The sequence below is a fragment of the Rhea pennata genome, chromosome 7 (genome assembly GCF_028389875.1).
Source record: "Rhea pennata isolate bPtePen1 chromosome 7, bPtePen1.pri, whole genome shotgun sequence".
NCBI lineage: Eukaryota > Metazoa > Chordata > Aves > Rheiformes > Rheidae > Rhea > Rhea pennata.
In genome coordinates this window covers 30,273,108-30,293,140 of record NC_084669.1, presented here as the reverse complement: position 1 = coordinate 30,293,140, position 20,033 = coordinate 30,273,108, and the positions used below count along the sequence as shown (strand labels likewise).

Sequence of the window (20,033 nt, the reverse complement as noted above, 5' to 3'; positions counted from 1 at the left end):
AGGAATGGTTGTATTATGATGATCATTGTCTGTGGAAAAATTGAGGAAGGAACCTTAACATAAACAAAGATATTCTTTAATAAAATTATGTATGAAAAGTGAATGTCAGATTTCTCGTGGTGAATGGCCAAATGTGTATTGAGAACTTCTTAATTTAATGGAAGTTAGTAACTGTATGCTGCGGAAATAATTCCTTCAGTCTAAGTAGCCTTAGTTGTACCACATAAAGGCTCTTGCTAGTTAGTACTGCAAACTGTCAGACTGGGTACTGTACAGGCATAGAATAAAAATACTGTTCTTAATTTAGAGTGAGAAGGTATGTACAGAGAGTATCAAAGAAAATGCAGTTATGGTTCATGTAGACCACTTACAGCATGTTGTATAAATGTAGGCTGTATCTAAGTTGGGCCGGTAAGGTGTCAAGGGAAGAATAATATAGGAAATAACCCTCAGTGGGAGAAAGAATGAACTCTTCATTGCTCCCACCCCCACCAACTTTCACAACTTAATCTTGGAAAGCTGGGCAAGGTTTAGCCCTCATAGGTTGGCACTCTTAGTGAAAGCTTGCAGAGGCTACAGTAGGAAGACTCTTTCTGTTAGTGAAAAGACAATTTTATAAACTTACTTCTGTCATGTTGGTTTTACATGATCTTTGATTCCTTTGTTGTATTTCATAATGAATAAGTTAAGTAAAGTTCTTCTAAAATCAACTATCTGGAATATTTTTTTGTCTTTTCTGGAACTGGTTCCTTGAAATCTGTTAGTTCCTGGCACATGGCGAAGGTGAATAACATGCACTGTAAAAAATGTGAGATTTAATTTACTTAGTTCTTCAGTTCCATAGTTCCATAATCAGAGGAACTGGATAAGAATACCTACAAAGCTTTGGTCTTTCTGATACTTTCTTAGGGATAGACAGAGGAGACTTACAGACTCTGTCTGTATCTAAATCAACATCTAGAGACAAACATCTATGAGTTGCTATCTGGAGTAGATGACAAGGTGAGAACTTGAACTTGGCAGGAACAAAACATTCATATATAGTTACTGGAAGCCAAGTTCTTATTGCAGCTTTTTTCTTCTTGCAATATTCTTAAAATGAGATGAGCCAGTTTGCTACAGGTATTGCATGTGGGCCTGTCTCAGAGGGAAAGTATCTTCCACAATTACCAGGATGGTGAAACATGAGGTGAAAGAATTGGGGAAGACTGATTGTAACACTTCCATAGAGGATTGGGGTCTTTAATAGATATTGCTGTTTGAAGGGACAGGACCCTGCCAAATCAGTCTGCGCTAATTTAAAGGTAATTCCAGTAGTTTTCCAGGCATGTGTATGTAGTGTGTTGCACAAATATTTATGTCTCTTTAATAGACAGACTTTCTGCTTCTCATTTGAACCCTACATATGCTTCAAAAGGAAATAATTCAAATGTAAAGGAATGTCATGCTATGGCACTTAACATGCATTATGACAAATCTAAAAGCTTCTCTGTGTAAACATGGAGGCTGTCTGTTGTAGTAATACTATCTGATAGTAATACTTTCTTTTATTTTTTTAATTGGACAACAACTTGTGGAGTGGTTCTGTCTCCAGCATTTGCTTTGAATGTGATGGGTGATACTCTACTCTGCTGTAAGACTTCTCTCAGAGGGTATTGTGACTGGTTATCTGTAAGGCTCTGAATTCCATACCGTCATATGGAATGCTACTTAAATATTTTGCGGGTTTTTTTCAGTCGTGAAATAAACCGGGGGAAGTATTTAATGACGTTTCATGACTTTTTATGGAAAATGTAGACTAAGCATTAGACCACTACTGATACAGGCTTTCTTCTTCATTGAGTGTAATAATCCCATGTGTTTTGTTCCCTGCTGCTGCTGCTGTCTATTGGTATCGATGTATTTAGTGTTGTTTTAGCTTGAGACAGTGGCTACCAATTAAAATAGAAACCATTTAGGAAAGAATGGATTTGGGCATATGTGAAGAAAGCGGCTTGTGTAAAAGTGCAGGTGGAAATAAAAAATCTTTGATCTGTTGTGATTTGATTTCTAAAATACTTATTTGTTGCTAGTTTTTGTCACAGGTTTTAACTTTGGACATAATTTCTTTCATAGTAAGATAACCTGAGGAAGGGATCCTAGACCAAACACTTCCCTCAGCAAAGCCGTAATTGTTTTTAAACTGTTTCTTCAAGAAAGTCTGTTCAGGACTGACTGTGAATTAGCATATCTTGAAGTAGCATGAATTCTTTAAATATGATTAAAGGAATGGATTCATTTTATTTGTTAAGATTTTCAGTTTTTCAATACCTACAGCATAATATTGCTTTTTTTGGTTGTAACTTTTCTTTGAGATAATTTTCTTCCTTCCTTCCTTCCTTCTCCATACACGTCTAGTCCTGGGATTTGTTTTTCCGAAATGCTAATGTTGGCCAAGCACATGACACACGCTTACCAGATCAGTTAGAAAGGAAGGCATCGTTTCTTCAGAGCCATGGCCTGGCCCAGACTCCAGGTAAAGCTGAGAAACTTGTTGAAGATCACCTTGCTGTGCAGTCTTTGATAAGAGCATACCAAGTAAGTATACTTCCAGCAGTTCTGGGAAGGCATCTCCTTTGCAAATGACCTACTTTTTTCCCCTTTTATGTCCTTGTTTATCTTCTGTTCTTAACTTCTGCCTCTTGTTTTGCTCCGGATTTTAAATATCTTGAACTAGACAATCTTGTGCCCTCCCTGCAGGGTCTGAACACTGAGGTCCTGGATTCAGACTGGGATCCCAAAGTGTTATTGCACCTCTGGCCTAGCAAACTGAGGATTCTGGTTATGTCTCATGCTGGTCATTGGACCTAACCTGGTACAGCTGCTTCAGCTGAACAACTGGAGCCATGGGGTGCCGACCACTTGGGCTAACTCCTCCACATTCTTACACTCTTTACGGAGCTAGAGTGGCATGCAAAAGGAATGTCAATCTATTGGCTTCTGCCCGTTGACTGAGTGCATGAGCCTAATGTGTCACATCTTGGCCATTGCTGCTCTTTTGGCTCACTTGACTGTAGTTAAGATGCTTTTTTCTTTGATCTCTAATTAAGTAAGTTATGTGACCAAAATGGAAAACTAGATAATAGTTATTGGAAATAATTTTGCTTCATATGAAGAGAGTTTTCCTGGATATACAGTGATACTGTCTGAAGCAGTGAAATCTAATGAATGTTCTGATGTGTGCAGTGAATTATGAACTTTTCCTTGTCTTCAACAGTGAGCTTTTCCTTGATCCAAATCTGGGAAAGCTTGTGTTATCGTTCTAAATGTGCTACCTTTTTGAAGAAAGGAGGAGATGTGTTTGCCTTCTCATGTCAAGTTAGTGTAATTTCTTGAGAATCCTGATTTTGGTAGGGTTATAGATAGAAGAGAGAAGAAATGATGAATTGATCAGAAGGTGAATTTTAGGAGGCTAAAAGTATGAATTTGGGTCAACTTTGAATTTCTTCTAGAGAAATTGTTCATCAAAGTTGACTTTGTTTCACACTCTTACACTCTTTTTTTTAAACCCTTCTATTGAATTAAGAAATTAAAGTTTAATTTCCTTCTCCACCCTCCCCCCCCCCCCAAAAAAAAAAAAAAAAAAGATGTTGGAAGCATTAGTGTTTTTTGGCTTAATGTTTTCTAAATTGTAAAACAAATTTGAACATTTTTCATAGACTCACAGAATCGGTAAGGTTGGAAGGGACCTCTGGAGATCATCTAGTCCAACCCCTCTGCTTAAGCAGGGTCACCTAGAGCATGGTAGACAGGGTTGCATCCAGGCAGGCTTTGAATATCTCCAGAGAAGGAGACTCCAGAACCTCTCTAGGCAACCTGTTCCAGTGCTCTGTCACTCTCGCAGGAAAGAAATTCTTCCTCATATAATTCCTCCTCATATCTCTTCTCACACTGTGGTTGGTGAAATGGTACACAATACCCACTTAAGAATGGTACCGTGTTGTATGAAGTGATGTCTATATCAAAACATTAAGAGACAAACCCCTTCAATTTTGGAAGTGTAAAACTGGAAAAAATCTAAATTGATTTTGGGCTTTCGTTAGTTGGAAAATAGAGGAGACTTCAACTTGAGAATATTAAAATAATTATAGGAAATGTTAATGCACAAACTGCTGCAATGGCCTGCAAAACATCAATTTTGTTTGCAAGGCATTATTAATTTTTGTTCTTCACTGTGTGTTAATTTCTAGTAACTGATTTTTATTCAGAGTAGTAATATATTTATATAATAAATCAGGTTACCCAGAGAGATTGTGGATTCTCCATCCTTGGAGATATTTGAAAGCTGTCTGGGATGGGTCCTGGGCAACGTGCTGTAGGTGACCCTGCTTTGAGCAGGTGGATTGGACTAGGTGATCTCCAGAGGCCCTTCTGGAGGGGACCATTCTCAACCATTCTGTGATATTTCTCTTCATATTAAGTGATCTGTCAAACCAGGAGCAGTGTAAAACGTGGTTCACATGCATCCCTAAAATATTCTGCTCTGAAACAAGAAAGAAAAATAATGCAACTGTTTTCTCAGGAGCTGCGTATTGCTTTCCAAACGATGAATTGACCTGTGATAATAGAGAAATACAGTAAATTTCTTTCGATGGCCATGCTTTCTGCATATAACTCTTTTTTTTCAGCCAGATAGCTTTGTGATGCTTTGCAAGTTACCTGTCAGGTGTAATACTAATACAGTATTTAATTAATTATATTTTAGAAAGATTGACAGTGAACAAACTGTCACTTCCATTTGCTTGTTCTGCCTGGTGTTGTTCAGTCCAATTAGATGAAGTCTGCAAACCGCATAAAATTGATAGCACTATGGAGTGTGTATACCAGAGCACAGTCTCTCAAACTGTACTGGCAGGATATGCTATCCTTAACGGTAAATACTAGGATAGTCAGAAGGTGAATAAAAATGAGTCTTTCAGACTAACTCCTGATTGGAACTTAAGCTGTGATAGATCTCAACAGCATCAGTGTTTAGCACTTCATTACCTTTAAAAATCTGGGAGTCACTTGTGTGAATCCTTTTGCCTTGTTGAGTCCCCCGTGGAGATGTGTCTTTTCCTGACTGAACAATGGTACGATGCAGCGGAAGGGAAGTTCCCCAGCCTCGGCCCGGGAGCGTGTACAGGCTGTCTTATCTGACACCCCCTTGCTTTCCTGCAGCTGACCGTTCAGAGGGTATATAGCTTCATCCGTGTGTGTTAAATTTGTGTTAAACATACTTTACACAGGAATTCTTTTCCATGGACTAGCTTTGGCAGAGATATCTCTGAAAGTATGGAAAATGCTTCCAGTACTAGATCGTTGTAGTAACAGTCTCTAAGTATTGTTACTTGTTACGAGTTTTGTCATCTCTGTGATATGTGTAACCTCCATTAGACTAGTGATAAGAAATCGTAGAGCTTTGGGACTTTTAAAATTGCCTGCTCCCCACCCCAGCTTGACGAGTGTAACCTCTCTTGTGAAGATCAATTTCTCCCCACACAGCAGCTTCCTTTTGGCTTTGTTCATCGTTGACAATAATGACTGTTCTGAAATTAGAGCATGGCTTTTATTATCTAGCTTGCTGGTAAGGATACATGGGTAGAAAAGAGGATAGTTTTGATTTTCCCTAGCCTGCGCTATTGAATCTTATACTTGTTTTTGTATTGTGTAAACAAATCAAATAAGTGAACGGTAGAGAACTAGATTATTGTGTAAATTTTCATGACACTACAGTGCTTAGTGTTAGCTTACACATATCTGTTGCAGAAATTGTTTGCTAAGTTTCCCTTTTCAGAGTATAGAGTTATTAGAAAGTGACTTGAGATTATGGGATATACGGTATTTTAATTAAAACACAGCCAGTTCTGGTGTGTAATATGTACGTTTTTTTTATAGGCTTGCTCTTTTGGGTTTTGGAGTTCTTACTAACACTTTTTTCCTCTTGATATACTGCAGAGCAGAGGTAGCTTAGGGAGGTGAGTTCTTTCCTGTTGATGATGCTTGAGACAGAATTGTTTGCTTAGTTCCAGTCAGATACACTTCATGCTGCTGTAAACAATGAGGTGGCACGGATGTTGCCAAGGGCATCGTTTGGCCTGTTGAAGCTTTATTACTGGTGATTCATAAGACGTAAAGAATCTCAGGCCAGGCTGAATTTACAGCACCGGTGTGTGTGGGTTTATTTTTATTTTTATTTTTTATTTTTTAAGTCTTATTTCACGAGAACATTTGAAAATCACTTCTAATATATGTCACACTTCTACACACTAATGAGCAAGATTATCATTATGAGCAATGAAGCTGCAGTTTATTAGTATTTTTTGCAGAGACAAAATGGAGAGAACAGTCATATTTACCTACATAAAAACTATATAAAAAGCTTTTAATGACCTAATGTGGTATATAAGAAGCATACACAAGGGGAATTAAAAAAAAAAAACTTTTATTTGTGTCTCTGTTGGACCAACTAGTTCTTCCTGCTGTAGCAATGTTACACGTTAATATAAAGCACTAGTATATAGCAATCTATGGCTTGTATTGACACCAGTATTGTTAAGTGACAATTGACTAAATTCCCCATTGAGTTAGTGTTCTTTGATGTCTTCAGCTTCATACATACTATACACATGAAATTCCCAAACTTTCTTGAATGAAAACTAGGTTGACTGTATTATGGAGGTTACTATCTGATGGGGAATGGAGCTCATGCAGATTGATCCCTTCACTTGCAATAGAAATCTCTGTCACCAGTGTGTGTTTTAGGTTAGCAGTGCTGTATGTTGGTAATCTGCACCTACTGAAAGGAGGATTCAGGCAAAAATATGAGACAACTGAAGTAGCAAATGATAGAATCTATAGATTAATCACACTTACATAATTTTACCCAGAAAGTTGAGTACAATCTTCAAATTTAAAATTTTCCTTTATTTAGACTTTAATGTAATTCTGCTTTAAATTGCATGCCTGTGTCTACTTATTTTTGACTTTATGGCTGATCTACATGCTGTAGAAAGAGATCAGTCCTCTTTTAATCTTTGTCTGACTCTCATTAGCCTGATTGTGTTTTTCACTCAATTTCCTCTTCAGATTCGTGGTCATCATGTGGCTCAGTTAGACCCTCTTGGAATTCTGGATGCAGACTTGGATTCATTTGTTCCATCTGACTTAATCACTACAATTGATAAACTCGGTGAGTAAACAATACTGTGTCTGAAGAGAGGGGAAAAAAACTGTTGTCTTCATTATTCTATCCTATAGGAAAAAACTGGTTTTAATGAAGTGATCCTTAACCTTAAATGATTTTATAGTGAACTGGTTGCTTTCGTTTTACTCATATTTTGATTTGAGTAACCACTGATGACTACAGAAGAAATGACTATAACATTCTTTTGTTCTTGCCGCATTTGGGTGGTACACATTTTTTTTGTTTGTCTGTTTGTTTGAAAGAAACAGCTGCAATTTGCTTGTACTAATGTCCTGAGCTTGGGAACTCCTATAAGTTAGGTGCTGTTTGGCTAGAAAGATGGTTATTTGCAATGTTTTGGGTTTTTTTTTTTTCTTCTTCATTGGGCTGAGGTGATTGAATGAGGGAGGCTTTTGGGGGAGCTTTTTCCTTTTCAGCTTGATGATAACACTTAACTTCTTCTTTGTGCTCCTGTAAGGAGGCTCAAATTTTCAGGACAATGGTATTTCTACTCTGAAATCAGGAAAGGTTCCTGTGAATCAACCTTCTGATAAATGATGATTGTAAACAATTTTTAAAGAATACAAAATTTTTGTTTTTTTCTTTTTGAACCACACGAATTAATACTAATGAGTGTATTAAACCAAGATCTGATGGTCAAAATTACTTCGTACCTTTTTGCTTCATATTTATTCTTGACTGAGGATGTCTGAAAGCTAGTCAATAGGAAACACAAGCAACAGATAAATTCTGGATGGAGGAATTTGGTATAAATTTCATACCAAATTTGAAGTCTAGTCTCTGATACTAATCCTGTTTGTAGTGCTCGAAGTCTGTTTGGAGGTATCAGAAGAAAATATGGAAAATGTAGAATTCTTGAACTGTGTATAATCCAATGATCACTTTGCTTTATCGTTGCAAGGTTATAATACACTGTAGTCTGCTTTTGCAAGGGTTATTCTGGTTGCACTGACCCTGACCTTTTTTTTTTTTTTCCTCCTGCTACAACAAAGAAATATCATATTGATTTTTTCCCCCCTTCCACCACCCCCACTATTCAATCTGCCTTGTTTGTTTAAAAGGTAATATACTATTTGATAAAGATGCTGCATCAATTCATCTTTGGTAGGTAGGGAAGCTTTTTGGACCAAACATAAAACACAGTACAAGTAGTAGATAAAATGCATTCTGCTTGATTTTATTGTAATTGCATCTATTGCCTCTTTGCGTCTTTGTTTTCTATTTCTGGTGATACGGAAAGAAGCAGTTCTGGCACTCGATCATAGAAAGGCAGTCAAGCACTTAAGTCTGTAGATAGAGAGGTGTTTACAGAAATTAGAGGTTCACTTTGAAGTGTTATTGGTTTTAATTAGAAGAAATATCTACTAGAAAATACAATGGACGTTTACTGAATAAATGTAATTTGTTCTCAGATACTGACATCCTTGTAAGTAAGGCTAATGAAATAAATTCTTGAGTTAAGCAAGACAGAAATAGCATATGTTATTCTGAGACAGGTGAAATTTAGAACTGCATTTTGTAACCCTCCATGCCTTTGGTATTTTTGATCTGTAATATTCTGATCACTGTATGTAATTTTGATAAAGCTCATTAGAAAATCTTGTAGTTAAATCGTCCTTAACTAAAAGCTTTTGATTCAAAGGGACTATGCAATGCTTCAGGAATGCTCACCTCCCCGGAGAGGGACATTCTGTTCCCTTCCTTCTGTAGAAACAAAAATTCCTCAATTTAAAGGTAGTGATTAACACTATTTCTGATGCTAACAGTTACTGGCCCTGAAATCAAGCTGTGTTAAATGTGGTTAAGTTGAATCCAATAGGCAGAATGCTTGCTCTCAGTATGGCTTTCTTCATAAGCTGACTTCTACACAGAAAGTTTACTTGGAACCCAAGTGTATTTTCTTCACTTTACTTGCAAGAATCAAGCAAGAAGGCTTTACCAGCAGTAAACGGTGTCATACTAGAGTATTAAAAGTGGTGGAACCTGCTGGAGAAGAGAAGGCAAGGAGATGCTGTTAGATGTTCAGAGCGTGGGTGATTGTTGGCATGTCAGTACAAATTTCCTTAAACTTTAAAGTTTAGTTCAGAGTGTTGTGACTGGCCAGAAGGGATGACACTGACCCTCAGGTGCATAGGAAAAAGATACCAGAATGCTGAATCAGAGGATATATCTGAGAATGTACCTGGGGTGAAATTCGAATTTGTGATGGAAACGAAATTTCTAACACAGGATTTGTGCTGTTGTCACAGCAAAAAGAGACAGGGATCTTAAATGTTGTCTGCTCTCAAAAATCCAGACCATGATAGCTTGAGTGTTCCAGGCAGGAAATGTGCGAAAGGCCTCTGATAGTACAGAAAATATTTTGTTATTTGACCTTCCTGTGTGTTTTTTCTGACCTGGTTTCATCTAGAAATCTTCTGGTAGGAAATTTCTTTTGGCAGTTGCTTCTAAAATGCAGCTCTAAGTGTGCATACTGCACAATAGGACTTCCAGAATTGTTTTCAGGAGCTCTTGGAGTTCAAGAAGACTTTCTCTTTAAACATGAAATGGTGCTTCAGTAAATAAGCAGTGCTGGAGTACAAAGCACAGATGTTCTGTTTGTGCCTAAATAACTTGTACATGTCCTATTTTTTGCATGACAGCACATGATGAGCCTGCAAAGTGTGAAAGAAAGCAAGGAGAAAAAATATATAGGATAGTAGTACTGCTTTGTTTAAACTGACATTCAGAAAACCTGTTTTTTTGCGTTATAGAAAACAGAAATAACTTGGTTCTGGAAAAACCTATTAAAATAGGAAAAAATAGTGGTACACAGTGGTGTGTGTACACTGACGCAATAGTGGTACACAGACAGCTGTTATGGTCACTTCAGATCTGTCATTTAAAATATAGTATATTTAAATATAATGTATTTAAAACACAAAATAATGTTATTACTGATAGTGGTGTGTAGTAATAGTGGTTGCAACACACTCTATGACCTGGCTTCTGTCTGTCTATCTATCTATTGGCTTCTATCTATCTATATGCTAAGTTCTGTGGTTCTTTAATCTTTGAATTGCTTTTTTTCTCTTTTATTTTCAGGAAATCAATTTAAACAGGAATACAGAGCACTCCTCTACATTAAGTAATGTACAGGCTGTCAAATCAGTGTTAAATATGTGTGTGCAATATATCCAGAATTAAGATAGAAGTCAAAATTAAAAATAGAGACACTGTTTTTAGTTTTTAAAATATTTTAGCATGCGCCTGTGCGCAAACACACACACACACACACACACACATGATTTTTATCTAATTTCTATAATCATAGATACTGTATACTTATGCACTTTGTGTATAGTAATAAGACTTTTTTTTTAACATTGAAAGAAGCTATTTTTCCTTTGTCCATTAACAGGTCAAAATTAAACTTTGTCCTGCAAAGCCTTTAATGTGCATTGACATCAATCTAGTTGGTTTTATATTTTTGCTCATAAATCTATTGTATTTAAGTTAAATTTCTTTTCTTAAATCAAATTTGCAGCCAGAGTGAGTTTAGGGATCTCTAAATCAAGGTGGGATGGTATGCTTAAGTAAGTCCTTGTTTTATGGAGCGAAAAAAAAGTCTGTATGTGTTATAAGGTGCAGCTGATACAGGAAATAGTACTGTACTGCTAGTTACATTGCTGTTTCATATCAACTTTCCTATATATTCCCACATAGCCAACTGTCCATGAGGAAGAGAAAATGGATGAGGAGAGGTGCCTTGAAAATTCTACCAATGTGTTAGCACAGAAACACATTGAGCTGTTCTGTGTTTTCTCTTAGTCTAGCTACTAAATTTTCGTAAGTTAATCTAGTATATATCCAACCAACTGTGTCTGTCTGTGGAAAGTTGGTTTTTGTGTTTGTTTCTCATGATAGAGCAAGGAAGAAACCAGTTCAGTTAGTTATTTCACTTAACAGTGAAGTATAAGATATAATATATTGAATTGATGGCATGTATGCTGAAATAATGAAATGTAAAAATATTTGGATTAACTTAATTTTTCTATCTGTGCATTTTACAAAGAATTATTTGTTTCCTCTAGTCAAATAAAAAGGATTTAATGAAAACATTTTTCTTTTTTAAATCCATATTGAATTACATTATATGAATGGATGCATCCAAAATATTCACACATTAAATCCTTAATCTACTTCCTTCTTTCTTAACATTGCTTTATTAAATTTCAGTTGGTGGGTCTTTAAAAAAAAACATGATGCTGATTTGTTTTTTTGTCTCCTGCCCTGCTTCTCAAACTAATTATGCACATGTTGCAGGGTTTTATGGTTTGCATGAATCAGATTTGGACAAAGTCTTTCAGCTGCCCACAACCACCTTCATAGGAGGAAGTGAGACCAGTCTTTCTTTACGAGAGATCATCAGACGGCTGGAGGTCAGTGTGACGTTTCTGGTTTGTGACTGTCCAAACAGAAGTGAACTTTTTCCAGAAGCTGTCCGCCACAAAACTTACTGTTAGTTGTTAATAGAGCATATAAAGACTTCAGATGGCATTAAAAAGAGCCATTGCACTGTTACCAGAGATGGCAGCAGCACTGGTTTCTTCTACTGGATGTCCCAGATACATTGTTTGGATGAGTATAAAAGAGGAGAATATGGTAGACTTAATAGTTTTGCAACAATATTTGTGCTATTTAAGAGCGGTAGAACTTGGAACTCTTGTTGTTGTTTTGTTTCCTGTGACAGACAAATTTCCTTTGCCTACTGTACTCAAGATGTGCAGGGTTTGGTCTTGCCACCGTAGCTCTAGTGGGACTTTTACCTGAATGTGAGGGTTGAGTACCAAATTCATGAAAACCCATTTCTAGCTTTTACCTACTAATGGTCCTTGCCCATTCCCTTCCTAGAGTCTGGGTCTCTGACAGGTGGTACAGTTATACCATGTGAGGTCATCAAAGCTTGTAGACATTTAAAAGAATAATTATAATTGGAAGGGAATGCCAAACAGCAAGTAGTGCTAATAATGAATTTGTGAAGTGCTGAAGTACTTACTAAATATTCAATATTCCCAAAAGTGGTTTGTTTAGGATTTTGTAGTACAAAACTTGTGAAGATTTTGGTGACATGGTAATAGAATCCATTGCAGTAAAAGGGATTAGGAGTAAGGAGGATGAATTACAGAAGTGAATTGTGAGAATGAAAATGAATTACTGAGAATATAGGAGTCCTTGGCTTTGACCTATTATAAGTATGAGAAATATGTTGACTTGCGCATTTGACCCACTTTTATTGAGACTAAAATATCTAAAGATTCTTGGTGTTCTTTCCCCTTCCACCTTCTGCTCTCAGCTGCTTGGGTTCATTTTCAGATTTCCAACTTTCTCAGACTTGCCAGTTATCAGATAATGTGCATGAGACTTCATAACAATCTTCTGACTGTCTTTATTACTTACCTCAGGTGACATTTAAAAAAGATTGGATAGATTTTGGTAAATGACTTGAAATCTGCTTATGCATCCAAAGTAAAGACTGTATTTTGCCCATAAGAACAGTTGTGAGTTAGGTGAAATACGCCAGTCAGTTTAAGGCAGGTGTTTTGGCCTACTTTAAATGTAATACCAAATGAGAATCTTCCAGATTCAAAATTCTGAAATGTTACTTTTATAAAGAAAACTGTTTATTTACTGTCAGAAAAAGTAAAGGTTCAGTGAAATAATTTAATTACTTTATAGGATTAATGTAAGGAAAATATAGGGCAAGAGGGAAAAGACAACATAGCTTTCAGAAAAGTAATGGAAAGTTTACTTTTAAAAATACGTTTTGTTTCTTCATAGTCCATTAATTCCTAAAGCTTCTATATTGGTGGTGTTATCTCCTAGAATACCTACTGCCAACACATTGGCCTAGAATTTATGTTCATCAATGATGTGGAGCAATGCCAGTGGATCCGACAGAAGTTTGAGACACCAGGTGTTATGAAATTTACTAATGAGGAAAAAAGGACTTTGCTGGCGAGGCTGGTGCGCTCAATGAGGTATGCTGGGGTGGTGCTGGGAGACTGCTCTGCTCAGCAATAACCGAGTGTAAGCTGACGTGGGAAGTTGGTGTGCTCAGTAAGCTCCGCTGGGTGGAAGTGAAATCTGGACTACAAGTGGGTATAGTTAATCTGGTTGCAATATCAAAGGAAGTTGTGTGCTGTGGGCTATGTCAGGGTTTGTCTAGTGACATTTTGTATTCTCTTTTCTTTAGAAGGAAGGCTGTGTTCTTTATTACTTGCACAGCTTTAGTGGCATATCTGGCAATGTTTTCATTGGCTTGTGGTGGAAAAATAAGGAAGAAATTTGTTTCAGCAGACTAGTGATGTTAATCTGTGTTAAAAAAACATATTTGTTTCTGAAAATAAGTGTCAGAACAACTCTAGATACCAATCTTCTGCTATATTCTACTTTACATCTTTCTGGTAACATATGATCAAAAGAAGCCATCTTAATTGTCAAATCGAGGAAGACTTTTAGATGGATGAAATGTTGACGTAGTCTTTGTCTGGCCCACTGCGAGGTAAACCACCTTTTTGAAACACTGTGCCAGAACGAGACCAAATTTTGGTGTCGTAATGCGATTTCAAATCATGTTTTTGCCTTTTTCTTTTGAGGCATGCCAGAAGGTGCTGTCCTGTTGCATTACCTGACAGCAAGAGTTTTTTCTGCCATGTGTGGAAGAATGTCCAGAAACAGCTGACTTACTGCTGCAGTTCTGGCTATCTGTACAGGGATACTGTGATCCCAGAGCTGTCTCTCCCCACTAGAGCAGGAATCCCTGCTCAGGCACAGTATTTGTTCCAGTTCTCACAGCCTGAAACATTGTGCATATCCTTCAGTAAACACAAGAGTTAGAGATTTATAAAGAAACATACTTTTCATAAAACTTCTCTGTTCAAAACTGTTGAAAATCAAGTTCCCGTAGGAGATGCCAAAGATATTGTTGCTATGTGTTTTGTTTGCCAATATTATAGCAAGATCATTTATCTAGTTAAAAATTTAATTTAAATAGAAATAAAAAAGGCACTTCATGGTTAAGTAATATGGCACTTCTGTAAGTTTCTTTAACAAGCCCTCACTATGAAGCATCTCCATCTATCTTGAGACATGAATTTATGCTATTACTTCTGCTTATCTAAGCTGTGGAAAGATGTGGAGTTTCTAGTACCATGAAAGAGCCAAGCACTCATCTTCTGCCAAATTAATTGTCCATTGAAAATGGATTTACAGAAATTTCTATTCATCTACCTTTGACACGTTTTTTTTCTGAAAAGTGTTCAAAGAAGAATCTTTTGTGAAAAACTAGCTGTGTTGTTGAGATTTGTGGTTTTATAAAGCAGATGGACATCATTTTGCAAAAGAACTGTTTTTTTTCAGAAAATGTTAATTCCAACTACTACATACGTCAGGTAACTCAAGCTCAAGTAACTCGGACTGAGTTTTAAAGTAGGATTTCTCCTCCTTTGTGGTATATTTACTGACAGATTATTGAACAAGATCATTTTTAAGTCTTCCCCACATAAAGTACTCATTGTATATCTATATGTTTCTATGTGTATGTATTACTAAACATGTCAATGTTAGACCCTGTTTATGTAGTCTGATCCATGTGGGCATCTTAGGCCTGTGCAGGGTCAAGCCTTTCTAGCTTCTCCCTTCTATAAGCAGCTCTCTCTCCTAAGACTTGCTTCTCATTGGGCACTGAGTACCTGCAGCCCTTGTGAACTGTGGCATGTGGACTTGCAAGATGTGAATGTGAAATACTGTAATTCTACATGCTTAGTGGCAATTCACCCCAGATGTTAAATATTCTGCTTGTGCAGTACAGGGTCAACTTGCAGCTACAAAGAGAAAACTGTGTGTACAACCACAACTTTGATTTGCCCTGTGGGGTATGTTTGAAATGGGACACCCCCCCCTTCCATTCATACAAGCTGGCGTAGCCCCACTAACTTTAGAGGAGCTGTGGCAGCTTATTTTAGCTGAGAATCTGACTTGGTGCTAAAATGCATGAGCTGTAAAGGTATTGTTGGGTGAGCCAAGGTGGCGTTGTTGTCTTTTGGCAACATTTCATTTCATTACTTCTAAGACTTCAATCTAAAGAGGTAAATGTCAGCATCTGAAGTGAGGAGTAAACCTGCATCTTAATAGATTATGGCTGTGTTATCAGCCCAGACATTACATAAATGATGTAACCAATAGTTATGTTCATGAAGATTTATTTTCCTTTGCATTCCACATCTCCAGGCTTTACAACAAATAATCCTTTCAGTGTTTGTTAAAAGGCACTTTCTAACCACTCGCGTTGCCTCTGGCACAAATGCATTAAAGAGAGAAACAACATAGAACTGTCAAGTATTGACATCTTTCTCTTGCTCTAGCTGAGGCAGATTCCAGTGTCCTTGTTCTTGGCAAGGTACCAACTGTTACATCACATCGTCTGAGGAGCTGTCCCATTACAAAGGGCATGTGAAATAGGCTCATCTCCAGAGGTCTAAAAACACGTGTTGGCAGATGTTTTAAAACAGCCTAAAGCTGTTTGATTTGCTAAAAGATTTTGATAACAAAATTTGCTACATTTTCTTATTTCTTAATACGAATGTGTGCTCTCTCTCTCTCTCTCTTTTTTTTTTTTTTTTTTTTTTTTTTTTTTTGCAAAGATTTGAAGACTTCCTTGCTCGCAAGTGGTCTTCAGAAAAGCGATTTGGTTTGGAAGGATGTGAAGTAATGATTCCAGCACTTAAGACCATCATTGATAAATCCAGTGAAATGGGAATTGAATATGTTATAATGGGAATGCCTCATAGGTAATGTTAGTTGAAACCCCCCAATGAATGATCTCACTGTCTTAAGACAAGTTTTGGATTGTAGAATTTTATTAATAAAAGTCACTATTGGAGAAGCTAGGGAAGCAAAAGTCAGTTGTAGTGAGTAACAGGAACACAGAACTGTAACAAAGATACTTGTCAATGAGAGGTTAAAGGCACTGCTGGTGAAAACTAGTGAAAGTCACTTCAACATACTTTGAAGCAGCAAGCATATATGGCAGTAGCTATGTTATTTACCCCATTGCATGAATGTCTAGAACTCAGAAAGGAGCAGGAGATAGTATCACACTTACTAATGCAGTCTACATTAATAATTGATGTTGTCGTGTTGTAACTATTAGATAGCTTTAAAATTCATTACTCACATTTGGATAATTAGGTTTTATAACGTGTTAGTGGGAATGCATTGGAGGAAATTTGCAGTTGAAGGGAGAAAGGGAGAATAAAGTGTTTAAAAGTTTAAAGTGAACTTCTTAACTGCAAACTTCTGAAATAGATGGCTTGCCAGTTTTATAAGTTTCATGCTATTAACACAGATTACCCTGACTGAGCCATAACTGTGTCTGAATTTTTCTTAGAGGTAGGCTGAATGTATTGGCTAACGTCATCCGAAAAGAGCTGGAGCAAATCTTCTGTCAGTTTGATCCCAAACTTGAAGCAGCTGATGAGGTAAGATGCTTTGTCATTTAATCTGTACAGAGAGGTCAACATTCAAAGTAATTATTTAGATTTTAGTGGTTTTTTTTTTTTTTTTTTTTTTGTCATGGTCATTATCACTGCAGCATTATCATCTGCTGAAAAGCACCATCTTTTTTTCTGGTTTGAGAGATACAATTTTATGAATTTTGATACGGAGTTTAAAGACTATGCCTGACTTCTAACATGCAGGAAGCATCTCATTTTTGAAGTCTAAAAAATGACTGTAGGCATATAAGTTCCTGGTTATTTGACTGAGTTTGTACTCCCAGCTATCTTTCTTTGTTTCATATAAATGAAATGAGTATCAATATTCTGTAAATATTAATCAAGTGTTCGATAGGGACACTGAGATAGGAACAGTGTTCGAATGTGAGAAACCTAGAGTGTGTATTGATGCATAACTAGCTAGATCCATTTTTCAGAATGATGGATAAATTTTAGACATACTGATTTGGAAGCAATTTGTGTGAATGACATGCCTGAACCTTAACAACCTCTTGCACGTTAGGGATCTGGGGATGTAAAATATCATCTGGGAATGTACCATGAGAGGATCAACCGAGCAACAAATAAGAAAATCACTCTGTCCCTGATGGCTAACCCTTCTCATTTGGAAGCAGTGGATCCAGTTGTGCAGGGAAAGACTAAAGCTGAACAGTTTTATCGAGGGGATACAGCAGGAAAAAAGGTAGAAATGGTTTAATGTTGTGATAATGCTTCCTGGTAGGGTTTTATAGTATTTTTAATAAAGTAGTTTACCAAGAATTTTGTATTGTGGAGAAATTTTCCTCTTTTCCTGCTCCACAAAATGGTTATACCGCTCATTGAACTAGATAAATTGTTTGACCTCTAGGGTAGCTTCAGGAAGTGGGTTTATAACTTTCATTTGAATATTGACCAAGGCAGGCAGAATGCAGACCATTCTATGGTTTATGATAAAAGTACAATTCTATTCTGTAATCACTACAGAAACATAGAGCAAAGAGATCCTTCTAAGGAGCTTAAATTGCAGTTTTTGATTGCTAATATATGTGTATATAATCCTTCCTCTTAGGTTATGTCCATATTATTACATGGGGATGCTGCATTTGCAGGACAGGGAGTGGTTTATGAGACATTTCATCTTAGTGACCTCCCATCTTACACGACCAATGGCACAATTCATGTTGTGGTCAATAACCAGGTAATAAGTGTAGCATTTTCTAATCAATTTATCTGCTTAATAGCTGCTGGCATATTTCTTTCTTTCTTTTTTTTTTTTTTTTTCTGTTCTTGTTGTTTATTAGCTGGGTATGCTGTCCCGTTTTTAGAATGATTAAGATGTTCCTGCAAATGGTCCTAGTATCTAGCAATTCTGAATAGGCAGTATTCTATCACCTACATTTATTTATTTTATTCACTTGGTAACATTTAATTGGATTTGATTTGCTTTGTTTGTTTTTAAGGAAGCAAAAAGAAGCTCATATAGCTGCTAAAATGAAAAGCTCAGACTACTGCCATGTAGATGACTATTAAATGAAAACCTCAAGCATTCAAAGCAAAGTAGAGGGAGATGCCCACATAATTTTAATGTAATTTCTGGGGTTTTTAGATTGGCTTCACCACAGACCCCCGAATGGCCCGTTCATCTCCATACCCTACTGATGTTGCTCGTGTGGTAAATGCTCCCATTTTTCATGTGAATGCTGATGACCCTGAAGCAGTGATGTATGTGTGCAGTGTAGCTGCAGAATGGCGAAACACATTCAATAAAGATGTTGTTGTTGACTTGGTAAGTCTTGAGTTTCTTAATTCTTTGCATTGTATACTACTCTCATTTTTGTGTAACTTAGAAGATCTGGTCAAGGAGCGTATGTTCTTCATTTAAAAAATCAAATGCCCTACAAAAATCCATAAGCATTTCTATACTATAAACTTTTTAAACCTCTGTAAGACCATAACATTGAAAGATTTTATTTGGCATCTTTCCTTACCAACAGAAACAAACTTTTCCTTTGTAGGTTTGTTACCGTAGGAGGGGGCACAATGAAATGGATGAACCAATGTTCACCCAGCCTCTAATGTACAAGCAGATTCATAAGCAGGTGCCAGTGCTGAAGAAGTATGCTGACAAACTGATTGCAGATGGGACTGTAACACTACAGGAGTTTGAGGTACAATACATCAACAGAATTAAAAGCTACTTATGGAACTATTTGCAGGAAGAAATAACTGTGTCCATTACATGCTGTCTGCTTAATAACCTTTCTTCATTACTGTGATTGTCTTCCCTCTTTGACACTTTCTGATTCAATTCAGTTTTGATTTTTGTTTAAAATAGAAATTTTTAAAGCTTGCCTTATTGGAGGTCATACTACAGTAATTTTCATAAATTTAATCCTTGCTTTATGACCTAGTGAGGAATGAATTCCACATAAATGCATATTGTTGAAACAAAAGGACTGGAAGTGCTACGGGGTACTGAGATTAGGAATATAGATGTAGTATACACAGAAAAAAGTTCACCTCAGTTTTGAGTTTCTTAAAAAGTGTTCAGATCTGAATATTGGAGATTGAAGAATTTGGTAACTATTCTTCATCTCTAGAATCTTGATTGAGCAGTAAGACAGTATTTGAATGCTTATAATTATGGTTGTGGTTTAGTGTTGATCACCTAAAAGTGGCAGGTGTATCCAACAGCTTGTTGTGGACATTTAAAGCAAGAAAAATGATTTAACCTTGTTATTTTCTTAAAATAATTCAACTGAGTTCAGAGATCACTTAAAATATTCCAGAAGGATGAAATCTGCAGAGTCTGGTGCCTGTATTGAACTAGTTAGATCTTTACCTTAATCTTTTGAGAGGAAATGTATAGAAGACATACATATAAAACAAAGCTTTTTCTGAGAAAGTGTGGCTAACTGTGTAGCAACACAGTATTGCAGATCAACCAAAAAGCAGTTAGTGCGGGTGCGTGCTGTTATCCACAGGAATGATTGCAGCTCCTGACGAATTAGCTGTTCTGAAAAGTTGTAACAGTGTGCCAGTGATTGCATGGACTTTAACTGGATCCAGGATCCTGGATGGATGTTTGGCTGCTCACTGAGCTCCATGTTGCTGTTGTACTTCTGAAATCAGCTAGCTTAGCTTGGGTGTGGTTTTTGACTGAAATGTAGGTGTTGTAAAGACATTTTACTTCAGATTGTGGCTTTGCACTTGTAGCCTTTGAACCATGTAAATAGTAAGTTTTTAGAATCTACAGCTCGATAGTTGTCTAG

At 36.7% G+C, this 20,033-nt stretch overlaps 1 protein-coding gene across 2 annotated transcripts in view; it reads left to right on the top strand.

The window, feature by feature from the left end:
* Nucleotides 1-20,033, top strand: part of OGDHL (oxoglutarate dehydrogenase L) — a 50,364-nt gene that overhangs the window by 4,382 nt on the left and 25,949 nt on the right. The window contains exons 2-11 of one of the 2 annotated variants that reach the window (XM_062579887.1): nt 2,398-2,577; nt 7,108-7,210; nt 11,531-11,646; nt 13,091-13,245; nt 15,910-16,056; nt 16,656-16,746; nt 17,285-17,464; nt 17,831-17,959; nt 18,368-18,547; nt 18,777-18,929. In XM_062579887.1, the coding sequence (XP_062435871.1) occupies nt 2,398-2,577; nt 7,108-7,210; nt 11,531-11,646; nt 13,091-13,245; nt 15,910-16,056; nt 16,656-16,746; nt 17,285-17,464; nt 17,831-17,959; nt 18,368-18,547; nt 18,777-18,929 (1,434 nt within the window). Of the gene's footprint in view, nt 1-2,397; nt 2,578-7,107; nt 7,211-11,530; nt 11,647-13,090; nt 13,246-15,909; nt 16,057-16,655; nt 16,747-17,284; nt 17,465-17,830; nt 17,960-18,367; nt 18,548-18,776; nt 18,930-20,033 lie in introns of those variants that run through there. The other variant, XM_062579888.1, reaches the window with a different exon arrangement.